This window comes from Gasterosteus aculeatus, chromosome 6, assembly GCF_964276395.1.
Source record: "Gasterosteus aculeatus chromosome 6, fGasAcu3.hap1.1, whole genome shotgun sequence".
NCBI classification, from domain to species: domain Eukaryota; kingdom Metazoa; phylum Chordata; class Actinopteri; order Perciformes; family Gasterosteidae; genus Gasterosteus; species Gasterosteus aculeatus.
In genome coordinates, this window is record NC_135693.1 from 15,400,380 (window position 1) to 15,420,056 (window position 19,677).

The 19,677-nt window shown below is 41.4% G+C and overlaps 1 protein-coding gene across 5 annotated transcripts in view; it reads right to left on the reverse strand.

Moving 5' to 3' along the window:
* The window catches only part of grid1a (glutamate receptor, ionotropic, delta 1a), a 156,295-nt gene that overhangs the window by 35,242 nt on the left and 101,376 nt on the right, over positions 1-19,677 (reverse strand). For all 5 annotated transcript variants that reach the window (XM_040178760.2, XM_040178759.2, XM_040178761.2 and 2 more), the window contains one exon: positions 19,117-19,322. In XM_040178760.2, the coding sequence (XP_040034694.1) occupies positions 19,117-19,322 (206 nt within the window). The remainder of the gene's footprint in view (positions 1-19,116; positions 19,323-19,677) is intronic.

Consider the following 19,677-nt stretch of genomic DNA (forward strand, 5'->3'; position numbering starts at 1 on the left):
GAATCACACCAAAGCCGAGAAATCCATTTGAGACCATAAATGTTATCGACATCCAGGCAGGGGTAATTTCAGCGTTGTGCGTTTTCTTTTCTTTTCATTCGCTTCACCAGATGATGTAACGGTGAAACTCTGGAGAGCAACGGGATTTTTAAGAGAAGACTGCTTAGACAAGAGCCTAGAGGTACATCTGAGGAATATTCTATACTGTTGATACAGCCGAAGCCTGCCAACAGTAAGATCTCTAATCAGAGAGGCAAAGTACCTCAGGCGTGTTCTTATACAGTAGCAATGCCACAAAGGCAGCCAGACAGCGCTAACTGCAAACCCAAAACCCAGACAGCCAAAGAGGGATGGAGAGGAGCGGCTCGGGGGATGTGGAGAGGAGGGGGGTGAGGGGGGGGGGGGGTTCGGACAAGGTTCAAATGACTGAAGACGTTAGACGATGGTTGTGCCTTTTGTAGGCTCACTCAATACAATTGTTATTCCAAACAGTTATTCAAATCGTTCGTTGTAATTTATGCTTGAAATTAAGGCCAATTCAGATTGTACACTTTAAAGAAAATATATATATATTCAGGTTGGAATTGCAGGTTAATGTGATCGTTAGTTATAATTACCTGCTTATTCTTAATATGGACTACAGGAGTTTAACATTAAAAACAACTACAGCCGGACTGAAACCAAATCATCAGATTAAATGCCTTGCTCACAAGCCCTTATACAACGGTGTTTGTTTAATTAACAACAGATTTTTCTCATTTCACAAAGTAAAGGAGCTTTTAAGTAAAACAAATCCCCAATCTGCAGCCTACAGTTTAGGTAATGATCTAAATCCGATGCCTCTGAAAAAAACAAGTGTCTGCACAATCACCTCGTGGAAAGAACAAGCTCCAGCTCCCAGTTTGAAAACATAAACATGTTTTCACTCCCTGCATTTGCTGCTCACTGGATTTGATTGCACAAAAAAGGATATCTTGGCAAGACTTAAAAAGCTATAATTAGTTTCAGTCTACCGATCTTAATCATTGAATGTATCCATCTGAAACTGTGCGTCTATCAATCTACCTCCCTACCCACCCACCTGTCTGAATCCACCAGTCTATAGGATCTAAATCAATAACTACAAGAGGGGTCCAGATTAATCTACCTCTCCAATCACACACCTGCTTAAGGGCATTGCGAAGACAAATGTCTGAATGTCATGTACAGACGGAGCATATATCTATCTATCCATCTATCCAGTGTGGACATTCACGCCCTGATTTTAAAACTTTTTGGTCACTGAAATGCACTCAGAATGTAGCAGTGCCTTTTTTCCCCCTGCACACCTACTCAGTGATTTCAACAAGTCACCCCCCATGGCAATGTGCCGAAGCTTTAAGGTCACCTCTGGGAGCCTGGTAACCAAAGGGTTCGTTTGAAGTGGAGGGCTTTCACCGAGTCTTTGTATTGGGCCATAATTTTAAGGGGGTGGATTATGAAGTGATTTTGGAAGCCGTCCCACCTGCCTCTCTGTTCTTTCGGTGTCAGGATCTCAAGAAGATGCCAGGAAGGAGTAATGAGGTCTGTCATAAAATATTCACAGCGGTCGCTCTGAACAAGCCTTGCGACCGTTGCTGGGGAAACAAACCTACAAATCGCTCGATCCGGACCACTGAAGCGGCATTCGACACGAATGGAGGACAACCAGCAGTCCTTTATTTTACACATGCAAATTAAAATATGTCCATTTAAATATAAATGCATGGGTTGGTTTAGAACCTCTGTTGATCGGCGCCATCTTGCTACCGACTGCTAACTGATGCTCAAAAAAATGAGCAAAAAGACAAGCAGTGGGCTTGGATGCTGATCTGCAGTGCTTGATAATCCAACACCTAAACAAATCTCCTCTGACCTTCCACAGTCATTATTCAACAGCAAGAAGACGGCACATGTGTATCACATTAAAAACAAATCACGACTCCCATCTGCCATGGAACTGAAGTTACCGGCTTCTCTCTGCGTGCAGTAACCTTCCCACAGGCTCACGCTACAGCCATGAGTGGAATAACTAATGCCCCCGCAGCAGGCACATTCACCTTATTGTATAGGCCAAATTACAGGAACCGTAGCACTGTGCCTACAATGCAACCTTTTTCATACCTGTAGGACTATTCTTCAGCTGTCACTGTGACATATTCCCTCAGTGGACTGCTGGGCATTTTGAGAGATGCAATGGAGTGCAAGGGATTTATGAGAGCCACTAACAGGATTAGAACTAAGTGTAACATTTTATGAATTCCATAGCAGGCTAAAGAGCCTCCTGAGTGCAGCTATTCAGTAAGGCACAGGAACGGTCAGGGCGAGGGATTCGGAACGGGGTTAACCCTTTAACCCCCCACATCAACAAGTGCTCTCAGACAGCACTGGAATTAGAAGGAATGTTAATACATTCAATTGACCCAGTCACATTCCTCTGCCATTGAATGTTGAATGAATGAAATATTTTATTTTAGGTCCTCTTTGCATTATGCAGGCAAAATAATCCCTCCTATATATACTTTGCTCATCACCTATCATGCTATTACAGTTATAGAAAATACAAAAGGACAGCTTAATGGCTTAAATATAAACTCTTGGAACAGTCCCTTTACAGCCAAGTAGATTGAATGATTTGTGTTGAACCCAGATTTTACACGCCAAGCCATAGACTCATTTGCATACGTTGCATATACAAAATAGCGATGTTCACATCATCATCATCATCATCATGATTTTCATGAAACCCCCTTTTGGATTTAAAAATACAAAGGAACTCAGTAACTAAGTGGTCCTTTGGGGCGGCTTTGACTAAAAATAGTTAATAGGACAATAGTCAGCACTTGAACAAGACACCGAAGAACAATACTAATGAATTCATCTTGGTAAAACACAAATGACTTTGCCATTTTTGCAGGGTGTCCTTGGGGAAGCACCAGGCATAAACCCAAACCTTGCACATGGGCTAAGTTTTATGTTGTGGATCTTTGATGATGTTGGAAATTGGATTTTTATTGCACAGCTGATGAATGTCATAAAACGCAATAATTAACTTAGAAGAAAATGATTACCTTATGAAAAGTTATTCTTGTTCACCTGTGACTTGAGTTACAACACAAGGACAAGCAAATATATGTAGTCAATGTACCGTAAAAAGCAACACGCTGTTAGGGACGAGCTCACTTTGTACCTACGTAACACCAACACATGTGTGCTAATCCTTTTTTACACACCGTAAAATGACAGGTAAATATTTCACCCATCATGCATAACAACTGTATGCTGGATGAGAATTGTAGTTTTGAAAACATGCAAACGTGTCCAAGATATTTCCCTACCTAGAGCTATTTTTGATACATTTTGTCTACGGGACCGGAGCAGCTCTTTGGTCTTTGGTGTTATTAGTCAAGACGGATCAAAGCTGAAGACACTAGGGGACAAAAAGGCAGACAGGCCGGGACAAGGACGCCTGGCAGAGACCCGTTAGTTGCAACACCCAAAATGAAGTCGACAAGCAAAATCCTTTACACATTAAAATACGGAATTCATGAGACTGTATGCAAGACAATAGATAAGAAAAATAATTAAATGCAAGTGAATAATGCATGCAGAACATTAGGTAACAGAAGGCAAGTGATTTAAAGTAAGTGAAATACAATACCCGTTTTCCATATAAGCACTTTGTACCATTCTGAGGCCATTAGCATTGAATAATGGATCACGGAAGTTTCTTTTCACTCACTAAGTCGACACCTGAAAAGCAAGTTAAGTTATTTTTATTTGAAAACGTATAAATAATGTTGCAGTCCCATGAGTCAATGTTGCAGTCAGGGCGGGAGAAGTAGCTTCTTACCATAAGAAAAGGAAATCCCTCCACCATTTGAATAAAACTTTTTTTAGGGTTATAAGGAAAACACATAAAATCTGACATGGTAAGACAGTGAGTTGACCAGGACCCACGTTTGCAGAAGATCACAGACACACTTCTGCAATCTCTCTTTGATTGTTTACGATCACACACCGATGAAGCTGCCTAGAAGGCAACACTGGTAGGCAGCGGTCAGGGGGGAAAACAATGGTAAGGTCAGGAACTTGAAATAATGATGTTGATTCTGCAGAAAGACTGTCGAGTTGGGATGAGATGAGAATTACAGTGTCGTATGAGATCAAACCGCGCAACGAGCACACTGCTTGCTGCTTGTTCACAATAAACGTTGTTTTTTTTTTCACACAGAGGGCGCGATCTAATTGCGGTGACTCGCCTCCAGGAAGAGGAGCACTACTCTAATTTCCTGAAGCATAAATACAAAGACAAAAAAGCACAAGTCGTCAAGGTCCAAGCTGGTGTGCAAATATTAGTAGTGTGTAGCATGAATTATAAATATTGAAACAATGTTTTCTCACTAGCTTCTGTTGGTGCTAAAAGCTCGGTTACTGACATCACATTCTCGTTCACTGCCTCTTTGAAGGCCATATTTATACCTGCTATTAGTAATTGCACTCTTACACATTTTTATTAAGATATAAACAAACATCATTGACAAAATGAAAAAACAAAAAACTTTGTGGTTGAAAATGGCTCGACTCACTGCTATAAAGGAGCCCCAATCATGCAGGCTAATTCTGCGATGGAGTTAGTGACTAATATGTGTCATAAAGAATGTCAACGCCCTGTAATCAGACTCCCATCGTCACTGCTCGCCACCTGGCTTTTATTTTTTCACTATAACAGTTCATTACAATCACTGCACAAGACTGTTTTCTCCTTTCTGTGGACTGGAAATTAAGATCAGCGTATCACTAAATCGGGTAAATCAGTGCTAATGACTGATTATCTGGCGATAGCAATGCGCCTCACTGTTGTGGATGAAGCAGTACATTGTTATTTAGAATCTGGCTGGTTAGTTATCTTATGTTAGCTTGCCAATTGCGACAATGTTTGTCATGCCATCATCGTACCGTTTTATTGCAGTTAAAATAAGCTGTAATTTTCCAGTTTGCATTCAGTTTGCATTTGTAAAGACACAACAGAATAAACATTTTTTTAACTTGTATTACTTATCTAAACACTATGTATGTGCTCTCTGAGAGATGAAAATTAGGTAGTAAGGATTTTGCTGTTGGAAATCCTATGAAAGAGACGCAGCCTTTAACACACAATGAAAGGAACAGGTGGTTCCATGTAGAAGTTTATCTTTGATGTATTCAATAATGGAAAATTAGACTCTTTTGCATGATAAATGTAAATGTTTGTCCTTTTCTTCATATCCGAACCGTATCCTGCACAGGGTGCATCATTGAAGTCCCCCTCGTCTCCAGACTACTTGCCAAATCGACGCATCCATTTTCTCTTTTTCTCCTCGTCCGCTTTGGCTAACGAGACCGCAGGTGAAGAAGCCCCAATCATCTTCACGTGTCCAAGAGGGGAAAAAAAGACTTGGATGTGCCAAGTGAGGGACACACTTTTCGGAATTGCTGCTTTCCTAGAACATCTGAAAATAAGGCAGGTGGTGTCCACCCGGGCCCTTACTGCGACAGGTTAAAAAAAAAAAAAAAAGTAACAGGTGTTGCTGTCCAATGTTGTCATTTGCTCTGGATTTTAACACCTTATTCTATTTAAATAGCCATGCTTCAGGTAATTACTGGCATTTAACAATAGTGTTTAGTGACTGCTGGAATGAGACTGCAGGTGTGCTGATTTCTGTTGTACAGTAAATGCGAGTGACTAGGAGGAAAGCTCCTGAAAACAACAGTTCATGCTCCAAAAATGGTTTTATATTTATATTTTATATTTAAGTCCTTCTTAATATTTTGCGCTCTCACTCCCACTGGACTTTAGAGGGAGAAACGGCAACATTTTAACACAAGTTGACACAGGTAACACGTAGGTAAAGAACGAGAAGGATGCCGTTTCAATTTTCCTGATCCATGGAGGACTTCTTCGTGCGTCTATGTAACAAACCCGTCCAAATTGGGCACCAGTGGGCAGACGAATAACAAAGACATACGAACAGAGGGTGCGAGAGAGTCCGCTGTGGGAGGTTAGCTGGGCCAAAGATGAGCGTGCATCTCATCCTAATTATTCCAGCACAGGATTAGACATGTCCTTTCACAACACCCCGGGAAAGAAGAGGTGTGGGAGTTTGAGAGTTTAAGTTTTGACATAATGCTAATTTCTAACGGCACCGACAGCCAGGAAGCGTGCCAGAGAAAAGGAGAGGAGGAGATGATGCCGTCTCCTGTCAACAGATATTGTTCAAAGCAATGCTTTTTTGTTTAATTAAATACTTTTTGCTAATGTTTGCGTAATGCGCATTGTGTTTACAACAACAAGCTGAGGTACGATAATTCCAGGCGAATAAACACTTGAGGGCAGTTAGGGCAAAGTCTGGATTGGGTTCCTACAGGTGAAGACTGCAAATTAATCAAATAAGCTGTAATTAAAGCTTTTTAAAATAGTGTTGTATCCCCCTACACCTCTGTGGTTGTATCAAAGAATCAAAAGATTTTCATGGTTTGGAAGGAATCTAATTTGACGATGTGCTCTGGTTGTAGATGGTTTAGTTGCTTTATAGCAGGGATTCCCAAAGGGGGTTACGGGCACCCCTGGGGGTGCGCGAGAGGAAGGACTGTCCTGTGGTCAAATGGAGTAATAATTCATATTAAATACAATTTGTAATAAATCAATATGGTTTTTGCACAAAATAGAGACATGACTTGTAAAACTACCCTTTGTAAGATTACAATTTAAAATTAGAAATATACAATAAATACATACACTTCAGCTCCTCCTTTCAAGTACACACTAGGTAACGTTAGCCTAGTTTATGCAGCTAACGTCAGCTAACCTGCCCACTTGTGCCCAATTTGGACAAGTTTGTTAACAGCTAACTTTTGGCTTGGCTGACTTGGGTGGAATCGGGAAACCATCAGGTGGACATCTGAAGCTATCAGTCGAGAGAGAGGAGAGGGACAGAGAGAGAGGGAAGAATCCGAGGGCATAGAAACGGAGAGTTAATACTCACGTCTTACTCGCTAACGTTACCTATCTCTCGCTCTGCGCGTGTGAAGTCCTCAGATGGAATCCTCCCTTATTATTCATATCTGAGACTATGCATGTGCCACTATTTGTTCTTTTCGTGGTTTACTGTGTTTGTCATTTCCAATTCCCCCCCCCCCCTTACCTCCGATGGGTAACTTTACATTTTGAATTTTAAATAATTAGGCCACTATGTTTGGTTGATTGTAAATGGAATATGATGCAATGATGAGCTTGTGTCCTTGTCGCTCTTATTGCTCCTTTAAAGTGACGATAATTGAATTTATTGAAACTTTGTTGCAGTGTTTCAGGGTATTTATGTATTTTTTGTTTGTCCTGATTCGGAATTAATATGATACACTGTAGTTGCCCCTTTGTTTGGTCTGTGCTCACACTGCAACATTTAACAACAAACACCCACTGTTACCAAACTATTCTGTCACTGGCCCAATATTAACGCAGCTATAAACCTTTTCTTGCATGAGGTGCATGAATCCAGTTGGGATGTAGAAGGGGTGCGTGGCCTAAACAGTTTGGGAACCGCTGCTTTAGAGCATGCACAAGCCTTCAATACACCTGAGGAACACTTTCATTTAATCTGTCTTGGCAAAATCAATAAGTGTGTCTGAAATGTAATTTTGTTTTAGACACATGACCTGTTAATGGGTTTCAACGACTTCAGAGTGACCATTTTCTACAAACTCAGACAAGCAGTTTGGTTTTCAACTGGACATTGACTGTTATCAAGCCAGAGAGACAAAAACAAAGCTCTTAGTGACATCAAAAGAAGATGTCAAATGTATGACCTTTGCAGGAAAGACACACAATGTGGGCTGTGCAAAAAGTAGGCTATTAGTTGGTGGAAGGAGAGGACTCCAAAGCTCAGAAGAAGAGTTGTGGGAGAGGAGAAAAGGGCCATGATCATAGCCTACATTTTGAAATCACTTACTTCTCCATTAGTTTGATTAATGGGACCAGCCCCAGTCAGACAGAGGCAAGGGGCTTGAAAAATGATGCAATTACTGCTTTTTGAATAGAGGACTGAGAAGGCCTTCTTAAAAGAAGGATTCTACAGGGCATCCTGGACAGCACAGACCGCTCCTCTTCATCCATCTATCCCTCCTGCAGCACATTCTGAAGGCCTACAGCACTGCTGTCACCCCCGGAAGACCCTGTCATCAAGCTTAGTGGCACGCGTCGCTGGTCCTCCCTAAACTGAGGCACCGAAAATTGTGATTAATATGCATCCGCCGCATCTTTCAATGTTTGCGTCGCGTTCCGTTTAACACTCGCATGATGCTCCACTTATTTCCCAATCTGCAGTCTTTCTTTATTCAACTTTCTCCTTTTCGACAAATATATCCAGCGAATTATCCGCAATAGAAATGTCTCAAGTGCCGCTCGTAAAATTTTTTTATTGAAGCAGATCTGTGATACATGAGAACAGCAGAATTATACAGTCTTAAAACAGGTGGATGTTTGAGCTGCAGGTTGTAGATTGAAGAACAAGAATCTCTGCAATTTAATTGAAAGAGATACAGGTAAAACCCAAAACCCCACCCTAACCCAAAGTACATGTCAACTGTGAAAAACAATTTAGAAAGCAATCAATTAGACAAACGTTTCATCTGGACCTCGAGAAACTCTGAAATTCAGTGTACAATTCCAGCCGCTTTAAAATTTCAATTAGACGGAAGGCTTGTTGCCGTCACAATGTTGAAATATGTTAATCTTAAACCATGTTGAATTAAATATGAGAACATCAAGCAAGATTCTTTGCAACGTGTGAAATCCGATGTCCTTGTGTGCCCATTTGCACATTAGCATTTACAGTGATTCTCTGCAGAGTGCTCTTTGGGTTTTTTATATCAAAATCAGTTCGGAGTTTTATTCCACGCTACCAAAGTAAACCCTAATGAAATTGCAGAAGCACTCACAGACTTATGAAACTCCCACAGGCAAGTGGGAAGAACTCTCGTCAGAGCAGCATGTTTCTGAGTTGTTGATGACCTGTAGTGAAAATGAAACGACTAGAATCCATTCCACTTACACAAAAGGGAAAATGTGCCTAAATCTAGCTATTCTATTTGATGACAAATAGACATTGGTCATTAAATATTAAATATTCTATGCTGGAGGGGCACCTTTGGAAAAGCTTTTTCTAAACTGAACACTCTCCACTATAATGCCACCTGCATATCTTTACATACAGTAGTTATTTATAAATGACATTCAGTATATAATAATATCTTGCAAATGTGGGTGTTAACACGGACCCACGAAGGAGACATCAAAGGAACACATGAATATGCATTTGCGCATGTTGAAGACTCACTCATACATATTTGTGTAAGAGCAAAAACCAGGGCAGAAGTAGGTGAGGAAATAAAGCAGGTAAGAAAAGGGGTAATAGGAAACATGAAATGGGGTTTGTATTCATATTATTTCCACTGAGGTCTTACTGATTTAACAGTTTCTCCAGAGCTTTTGGGTACCAATACAGCACTTGTTTTCCAAGCGGTTGGCTTTGCAATTACCCTTATAACTCTTACTGTATTTTGAGTCTGCCACCTGGGAATTGGACAATAATTCTGAGCCCAAAGCAACAATTTCACAGAGACAAACTTTTCGACAATATTGTAAGGTTTTGGTCTAATTGCATTTCATAGAATGCTGCGGGGAGAAACATTTAGGGAGTAATAAAGCTATTAACATACACAGAGAAAGTAACTGTGTTTTCCTCATTCCAAATCAACAGGAATATGAACTACACAAAAGTAGCTACACAAATAAATAAATGAAACATTTTGGTCTCTGACACTATTTCTGGCTGGATGCTGAAACAAAAAGAGAAAGGCAGGCTCCGCGAAAGCAACTGTGCTATTTAAAGGACTGTTGACACTTATGTACAACTCTAGAGGTTGCCAGATAAATGAGATAGACCTCAATGAGATTAAACGCTTTACCTCCTGAAGAAAGAAAAATTCCCCAAGAGGGCTACTGTTTCAATAATGCTAAGCATGACTTCTGATCGCAATCATCAATCAAAGTTTATCAGCCTCTGCCGAGGCTGTGTTTGTTTAAGGTGCTGCTATTGAACTACATGCTTTTTTTATAGTCAGCGGGTGTATTTAGAGGATGCATTTAGCCTGTACTTACCATGCACAGGCCAAAGGAGAGGGTTCAAATGTTTGCAAAGGCCAGCGAGCTGTCATATGTCAATTGTTGTTTTCATCATTTTAATTACCTTTTCCCACTAGCTCCATCAGTAAAGCAACGTTGAGGGGATTCATCTTTTAAGGGCCCTTTTTCCTCCCATTTTAAAAAGTCTCCCGACATTGACTGATGTGAAGGTATGAGCCATCACCTCAAATACGGCACCGTTTTAATTCTCCAGCACTGCATATGAAAAGGAAACTTATTTATGAAAAGCCCTTTAACTTCATCATATGATTCATACGCATGCGAGTAATACCAATCCATCAAGTTAAGAGCTTGCCAACTGCCTCGGTTTCAATTTTAATATCAGAGTTTGGATACGCAACCATTTCTCTGGATTATTCCACCCTCCCATGAAATATGGACCTGAAGATGTGTTTATTTTTATGTTGTTATAGTAACTACTTTGTGAAGTGCTGTGCTGTTGGCGGTAACACATTGAATGCGTATAGGCAAAGATATTCAGAGTATTTGAAGGTCGCAGAAACAGAACGTTCCTGGGATTCTCAACAGCTTAATGGATCACGGGCTGAGAGGGAGCAACGTATTATCTACCTTTCAAATCGTTGTGTTTATTCATCATTCATTTATTATCACTCAAAGCAGCTCATGTTTTCTCTGTGTCAACAACAGTTTCTCTGTAATGACAAAAGTCAGCTTATCCAGGAGAACAAGCGCATGAACTGACTGAATCCATTGTTTTCGCTTTAGCGGCAGAGTTTAAGTACACAGGGCTTCAAAGTGACGCTTGCACATCTGCCACTAGTGTTCACCAGCTGCGACAGCAATGCTCACATTGTTTTCAGGTGTTCGTCTGTGGACGTACTGTGTCACAGTGAACTTACAGATGAGTAGATCAGATGTGATGAGTTTGAAGATGGGTTTGGTCCTTGCAACTAGAGCAAGGGAGCCCCCCCACCCTCTACCCCCAAACAGTTCTTATAGTTGAATCTTAAACCTGCATTCTCTCAAATGGCCGTCGTTGTTTGTTTAAAAGTTCTTTAAAAATGAGTGTTCTTTTAATGTAATACTACAGTTAACACGGAGAACATACTTTATGGTGTGATTCACTAGTTTAAAGTCATCTTTAAAAGAAAATAGTGTTCATTCACAAAATTATGATTCAATTTATATATTGAGTACAGCCCATAAAGCAGGGTATGATTTAGGACTTTTAGATTGACAGGTCACTACGAGAGCCACATGTGGCATCTGTATTACTGCGTCGTCTGTGGGTTGGGCCCATTAATATTTATACACTACACATTATAGTTACTATGTCCATGTAACTACCTTTCTGCTGAGGAACTTAAATGTCTATGAATTCCTATCATAAAAGAACCGCAGAGTAGCCCAGCAAGATATGAGAGAACAAATAAAGGACATTACACACAAAAAAAAAGGTTTGCAGAGAGGAAGAGGAAGAGAAATGGAGAGAGACACCAGTATACAGAGCAATAAGAGAGGAGGCATAAAGGAGATGGGGGAAGGAGGGTGCAAGGGCAGAAAGATAAAGTGCTCATGTTGAGGAAAACATAAAACCATTAAGATGTGAAAAAATACAGTGAGGAAAAGAGGGACTGTCCTGTAATGGGGACGGGAGGAGAAAGAGACAGAGAGAGAGAGGAGAGGAGGGGAGAGGAGGGGGTAGAGGGCAGAGGAGGATGAGATGTAGGACAATGATAGATCGTTTTCTGGCAGGCTCAATTTGTCACGCTGTTATTGGGAGGAAAATGGAATAGAGGAGCAACAGTGAGGGTCAGAGGGAGGGCACGGGGCTCTGGAGGTGGGAGGGCTAAGTCAGGAGGGGGAGCCTTCAACAGATGATCACTGAGGTTACAGTGCTCTGATGACTCCATCCCGTTAAGCAGTGCCCCCCCCCTCCTCTCCCCCAGTGCACTGTTGAACTTTGTTGTGTTTGAACATGATTTTAAAAAGTTTGTATGTGGTTTTTGACATGAATTGATGTACTTAAAGTAACAGGTTGGTAGATTTGGGGATACTCTCTGGGTACTACAACAAAAGACGAGTAGGGATTTAACACAGCTAATGGAATCCAACACTTTTACACTTATGAATGGCATTTAGAGTTTCTGAAGCACATTTTAATCGAGTGTCCCTGGTTAGCCTTTGGACAGTTAAAACCTATTGTAGCTTTATATAAGCTAGGAGTAAACCTCATCAATAGACAATATGCAGAATAGCAAGTACAAATGCTTTTATTAAACAGCCAATTATATGGGAATTGTCATGTTCAAGTTTCACAACTACATCTAAGAAGGTATATCTGAATAATAAACGAGGACATCGCCCAATAGCCAAAGTGGATTTTTTTTCATAAAATGAAGCAATCAAATTCAGTAAAATTTCTCAGAATTTGCCAATTGGCTCATACTGTACAGTGTCTCATTCTGCCCCACCTCAAACCCCTCCCTGCCAAATGCTGCTCATCCCTAATGCAATGCTTTTATTTGTCACGTCCATGACTCCGTGACGGCTGAAATTGTGTTTTTCTACGGCGTTTAAAGGGAATTCAGGCTCAGAGGTACTTTCGGAGCTTTGTAATTATAGCTGGCCTAACTCATTAGCACTAAGGCGGGGGGGCGAGGGGGAGGTGTAGACAGAACTGGCAGTGATAAATCTCGTGTAGGAACGTGGGGTGACGCAGTGAAGGTGCGCACGTGTTCCGGGCATCTTTCTGCATGATCGCAAAGGATGTTGTTTGTGCCAGTAGCACGCTCCCCTGCACCAACACCGTGCTCTCTGTGTCAGGTTAATGAGTCATGCTGGGATAAACACTTCCAGGTCATGGCCAGCTTTATTCCATTTGAGAGGGGAAGTCCAGGTGCCAACACAACACAACTTGGCTGCATTCAGGAATATTTCAGAAAAGTCAAGGAAAGGAACGTTCAGGGTAGAAGAAAAAACTGGTTAAAAATGTATGAAAAGACAAAGTACTTGGCAAAGGATATGAAGAAAGTCGAAACAGGGGACGTTAAGCGCTTACTGCTGAAATATGCTGTAACTGTAAAAATCTACCTTTTCGATTGTGTGATTTCAACCTAAAGTACTGCAGATAACAATGAGAAACATTTGAATTGAAAACACTTAAAAAAAGAATTTTCCCCTCAAATTTTGCCACTTTTTAAGTCTGCTGTGTATTTCTGCAACTGTTACATTCACAGGTACGACATCTTGAAATGGCTTATTTTATTCATGTTGTTTTTTTTGACAAATTATATAAATCACTGAAAAAACAAATGTGAATGGCTAAAATATTACCGAATGAGAGCTGTCAACTGTTAAGGTGTTTAACGTCTTTTATTTAAGAAATATGTGTGAAACGTTTAGGTGAGACTTGCATAACACACAATACGTTTGGGCGTTTTTCTTCCACAAGGCTTCACGTCACTGAATTACCCAACCAAGAAAAGCCATCACCCTCGTCGTTTTTACAAAACAAACCGTAATAGCATGTGTACCGCCGACTCCTCATAAATCACCGTCCATGAGCGTTGGCATCAAAACACAATTCCAAGTGAGGGCAGATGTGTTTATTGCATCGCACGCTCAACTGTCCCGTGGCTCCATTTTTTAATCGGCGATTCATGATCTCAGTGAATCTTCTTTAGACACTGGAACGATGGCATGCAGCCAAATTGGAGCAAAGATACAATGTTTTTTACGTAGTACAAAGCAGTGGTGGAAGCAGTACCTATATAATTTACCAATGTAAAAGACAACAAATTGCACTTGTTAGGAAGAAAGAATGTATTTTGAGTGCTTCAATGTGATTGATTAGAGTTGCAATATTATAACTGGTGCTTTAACACAGAAGTCCCAACTGGTCTGAATTATGCTGGACATTATAATCCCAAGTATATTTTTAGATTGATAACATATCTTTGTGTTTTTCACCTATTCTAAAAAATAGCTAATTTTACTTCCTGGAAGAGGTTGGCGGTAAAAACACAATTGTTGTTTCTCTGACACGTAGTAAATAAGTATCATGTTTCATAAAACTGAAAAAATACTTCATGTTTCTAAAAGAGCAAATTTGTGTTCTGACAGAATGAGTGTTTTCTAAAGAGAAGGCTGGCTGGCAAATTTGAATGTTGTGTTTGCAAACCGCAGCCAAAAGAACTCGTTCTTCATCATTTCGGTTGGCTGAGATGATCCATAGAAGTTGCAGCAAGTACCAGCTAGAAGAAAGCATCGTGGATCCACTTAACGAGTCGAGTGGTGGAAGGTCATTATTCACACTATTGAATCCTTCGGTAGTTCCAATGGAGCAATGCTGATAAGCGGAACATGTCTGATTAAAAAAAAGTTCTTATTTCAAATGGAAAGACACAAAGTTAATTTGCATCATATAATTTAGGATATCCTACTGAGACTTGTGACATTATCAATCGGGCAGGTGTCATTACGAAGTTCAATAGTGATTTTTACTTTAATGCAACATGTCCCCTACGCAACAGACTTCAGTCAATTTTCTTTTCTTAACGATGCACTCCCTTGGATCCTCAGCAGTGCACCAACCGAATGTGAAGTCAAGCAGATGTGCGATTGCCGAGAAAATCAAAGGGCAGACAGACAGACAAATGCTCCTATTTGTTGGTTGATAATTGGAGCACAAAAAAAGCTCTGGAGGAAACTTTTTAATGTGACTTTAAAAAGGTAACAGGTCTTTGAAAGAAAAACAAACTAACTCCGGTATGATTGAACTTTGTCAACTGGGGCTTCGTTCACACCTTCAGATGGTACATTGAAATGCTTTCAGATATTTAAATCCTTACCTTGATTGACTCTTTTGCACAGAAGTCTTTACCCAACGATTTCAAAACCCTCCCTTTGTAAAAGGTACCATCTGACAGACATGACTCTCATTCCCAGTCTCTCAGCACTCATCTCTTTTGTCTCTCTTCACTGCCATCTCTTCCATCAGATTTCACCTATTACGGTTTCACACAGAACTACTCTATGTTGAATGAGCTCCCCATCTCATTCTCATCTTTGACCTTTCCTCTCCACATCCACCCCCCCCTCTCCCCCTCCTCCCCAGCTCTCTATCTTCATCCCCCTGCCTTTGCATCCCTCTTTGTGCTTTTTCCTCCCATCTCGCCCTGTCTACACCCGCGTGGCACCTCTTTCTCCCCGTCATGTTCCCCGGCAGCAGACAGCAGCGCGTGTCACTCTTGCGCCGCGGCGTAGCTGCCTCTCAAGGAGAGAGGCCGACCTCACCCAGCGTCTCTGCTCCATCCATCAACCGGCCCGCACAGCTGGCGTGGCAAACGGACGCCACCCACTCTGCTTCCATTCACATCAACACCTCTCGGGAGGCTGCTATCCCGCAAGCGCAGAGAGAAATAATTCAAGGGAATAAGGAGACATTTAACTTATCTGACGTGACAAACACAAACCAGTCTTTAAGCGGTAATGTATGGCTGGTAATAATAACAATGCACTCAAAAGTTATTGTTATCATACATTACTCGCAACAGGCTTCCCATTTACTATCAAAATCAACAAACAGTAGAGGCGGTTCAAGGTTAGTGTCACTGGATGACCACACCCCAAAGCCAAAAATCTAATTTGGGTGTCTTCAAGATATATAGCTTGGAGCTGTACCTTTGAACAATAAATAACATTGACTTTGGTATGTGCCAGGTTTCTGTACCTAACTGTGCATCGTTTTAAATAAGTGATTTAGCAAATGCTCACTAATACAGCCAAGGACGTGGAAATGGGACCGCTGAGAGGCTAAAAATCCACTTCATGATGCTCTAAAAGGCTTTGAGGTGACTCGAGTGAAGTTTCCCTCGATCATAAAGGGAACAGGGTTGTCGGGTGTCAGGAACGTTGGGGCACGAAAACTGACGGAAGACGTTACATCCTCTCATAGCCAAAGTGAGCGAGACACCAAGTGGCAACTGTCCGTACGGTGGAAGGCGAGCGCCAAGAGTTCCAGCATATAACCGAGCACACTGTCAATGACATGCATCTCGGCCAAAGCATGAGAAACGACTTTGGCCTGAGAGTAGACTGGGGAAGTGACAGCTCACTTGTGACAGAATATGTTATTCGGAGAAGTAGACGAGCATTAGTAATGAATAAAACAGAATATACTTTTTGCTAATGCGGCCACAGCCTTTAATGTTGGTCAGGTGGACTTGAAATGAAATAATGTGTGAATATAGCCCAGCTATGTTAATACTTTGATAAACTGGCTGCCTGACAAGGGTGCCTCTCTTTTATCTTTCCAATGCGTATTGAGACATTTTCCCCGTAACCTTGACCTTTGAGGGACAAGTAAGTAGGCATTGACAGCTTATGATGAAAATGAGCCAAAGGACCCACCTCTCTGCTTAGGAACGCGATACCCAGACTGAGAGAAGTGTGTCATTCGCAGTGTCTGTGTCTCCTCGCTGTCATCCTGTCTCTATGTGGTTGTGCTGCATCTCTTCGAAGTCATTGTGCGTCTATTAGTAGCTGTTATGCATTATTCTGTGGTCGTTTTGTATCCTGTTGTGTACATTGTGCATGTCTTTTTGACAACACTCGGCGCATTCAAAACATGGGTGAAATATGCAAAAAGAAAAAGCTTCCCAAAAAAGCCTGGGATTTGATCGGAGGAGAAAGCTACCTCCGTCAGTGCCGTTTCTGTTGTTTTTGTAGCACTAAGCCAGGGTTTCAGGTTCAATCATTTGGTTTTGGAGCAACAGCTGCTCAGGAGTTTGAGCAGGTCATCCACTCCTCCCCCGCGCCCGAGGCAACGTGTCTTCGGGGAAAGATAGCGAACCCCAAATGGCCCCCTAAGGCTACGGCATCAATGTGCGAGTGCACCTGAATGTGCACAAACGTTTAGATGCTGCTAGGCAGGTGGCATCTCGCATGCCACCATCCGCGTACAAATGAGTGTGTGAATGGGAGAAAGTTTAAGAAGACTATGCAAGTCTATTAACTAAATATGAACAGGATTGCACAACAGCTTGATAATGTCTCGTGTCTCGAAGAAGGATTTTCTCTCATCCTCTTGTGATTAATACAAGTAGGTGACCTTAAATTCAATATAAACACTAAATCCAGACCTATACTAACCTTTACAATACACCACGACTTTCATTTCCATCATCCCAGTTATGGGCAATACACCACGACTTTCATTTCCATCATCCCAGTTATGGGCATTAACTATTCCTCCCAAAGTGGGAAGGATAGGGACACTCAAAGTGAATATATCTTAACTTAAGTCTTTTTTACACGCATGTGATATTGAAGAAAATTTCAAAAGGTTTTCCAACTAGAGACAAGATCTTCTCAGGGTGAATTAAACACATGTATGCCCAATAAATCAGTACTATATTCAAGCAGTTTTGAAAAATATATACATTTTGGTGAAAATGATAACTGCTATTTCCTCAATAAGTATATACATCAACGTCATTTGATTTTGATTGGAAATTCGAAATTGTTCATTGACAGAGATGCAGGCGAGGGCTGAAGTGGAGGGAAACTTCTGTATGAAAAGTTCACTGGTGTAACGCCTCTTCACAACTCATAAGAGTAAATATGACACGTTTGACAAATCACTGTAAAAAAGGAGGTCTTATTTATAACCCCATGTCTACTGTCTTGTATTTTGTTCTCTGGAGTTGGAAAATCTTGAGTGTTTTATCGCTGTTTCAATGTCGGTGCCAGACAAGCAGAAGATCAAGTGACTGACTGTGACGTGTTCATTGGGTAGAACAAGACACTTTGGTCGCTCTAATGTTACCATATTTTTCACCGTGGCGAACACTGTCAAAGGCGCGCAGGTTTGTTCTTCGGTCGTGCCAAAGAACGACAGTACAACGTCATTCAAAATCGTTAAAATGAACGGATTGAGGATTAATGGAAAACCGTTGACGTCTACCCATGGTGGGAGGACAAAAGTATATATTACTACATATAACCCAGTTACTTTTAGTTCAATGGAATTTGAGACCTTCTTTTTGAAGAAGGCAGGTGATTACCGAATGACCTTCAACTTTGCAAAGTGACTTTAATGGAGGAATAAATGTGGACTATAGCTTGAGTTGGATGCTTTAACTACTTCATCTTCCCCTTATTCAGACTGTTATAATTGGCGAATACAATGTTGACTGAGCAAATAGGAGAAGTTGGTTTACATGATTATGAAGATATTTTCTGGTAAATATCATAAACAAAGTTTTTCTCCCAAGGTGATGTGGTGACAACTGTTCATTCAATTCAATTCATCTTGAGTAAGCATTGAAAAAATAACAGAAGGCAGAGATTGACGATGCAGAGGTAAACACGTGATTACAGGTTCTAATTTTAAACCGTATAATAGAAATTCTGCCTACAGCCCTCCTATCAGCTTAGAGAGATAAAAATCGTCCCTGGCTATAACTTTGTCTGTACTTGGCCGTGGGTTATATGCAGTGCTGTGGATGTGCGTACTACACCAGAATCCTTTTGCTGGCAGTGCAGTAAAGGCCGAATGAATTTTTTACTATCCAGGGATACATTTGGAACATTTGATGCAGAATATTGGCCCCTGAATGTGTCAACACACAGTCTGATCTCTGCCATCTGCTTTGGATCAGAACTCCACACGGAGGAGAAAGGCAGCTGCATCTTGTTTCATCGCTTTAATAACTAAAGGTTAACTAGTGTGATCTTTGCGATAAGTTCCAGGTGCCCGGCTAGCATGTTTCCCCTCATGGGTCGTCATCAATGTTGAATATATTATGCATCTCTGTCTCACCCCCTGTCTAACTGCTTCTGTTGCTGATCACTGAATCAAGAGAACTTCTAAAGGCAATGTAGCCTACCTGGTGGATGAACACCTGAGCGCCTCGAGGGCTCATGAGCAGCACAGCACGCCGCAGAGTGTCCCGATACCGGTTGAGCTCCTCAGTGCGCATCGTGTTGAAGAGGTCAGTGAAGACTCGGCTGACGTTCCGGTCCACCCTCTGCAGGGACACATCCAGACCCATCCGGGACGATTGATCCATGAAGGTTTGCAAACCTCGGATGTCTGAAGACGGAGAAATAAATGAGGGAGAATGAGTCACGTATATGTTGTGTGACTGTGGACAGACCGAGACAGAAAGGGAGCCGTGCAATTATTTTGTCTTGGAATATGCACCTGCATGCATTCTACGTTTTCAAGCTTTGTTCCAGGGGCTTCGAGGCAAGCTTAGTTCATTGCTCCTGATCTGAAGCGTGACAAAACACAACAAGCACTCCTGTCCTTCCGTTTCGTGGGGTTTACAGGATATGAAACTGCAGGCAGGTGTTGCTGTCTCTAGAGAACAGTGTGTGTGTGTGTGTGTGTTCCCTATATAGGAAACCTCGAAGAAGCCACACAAATCAAAAGTGATGTGCAGCAG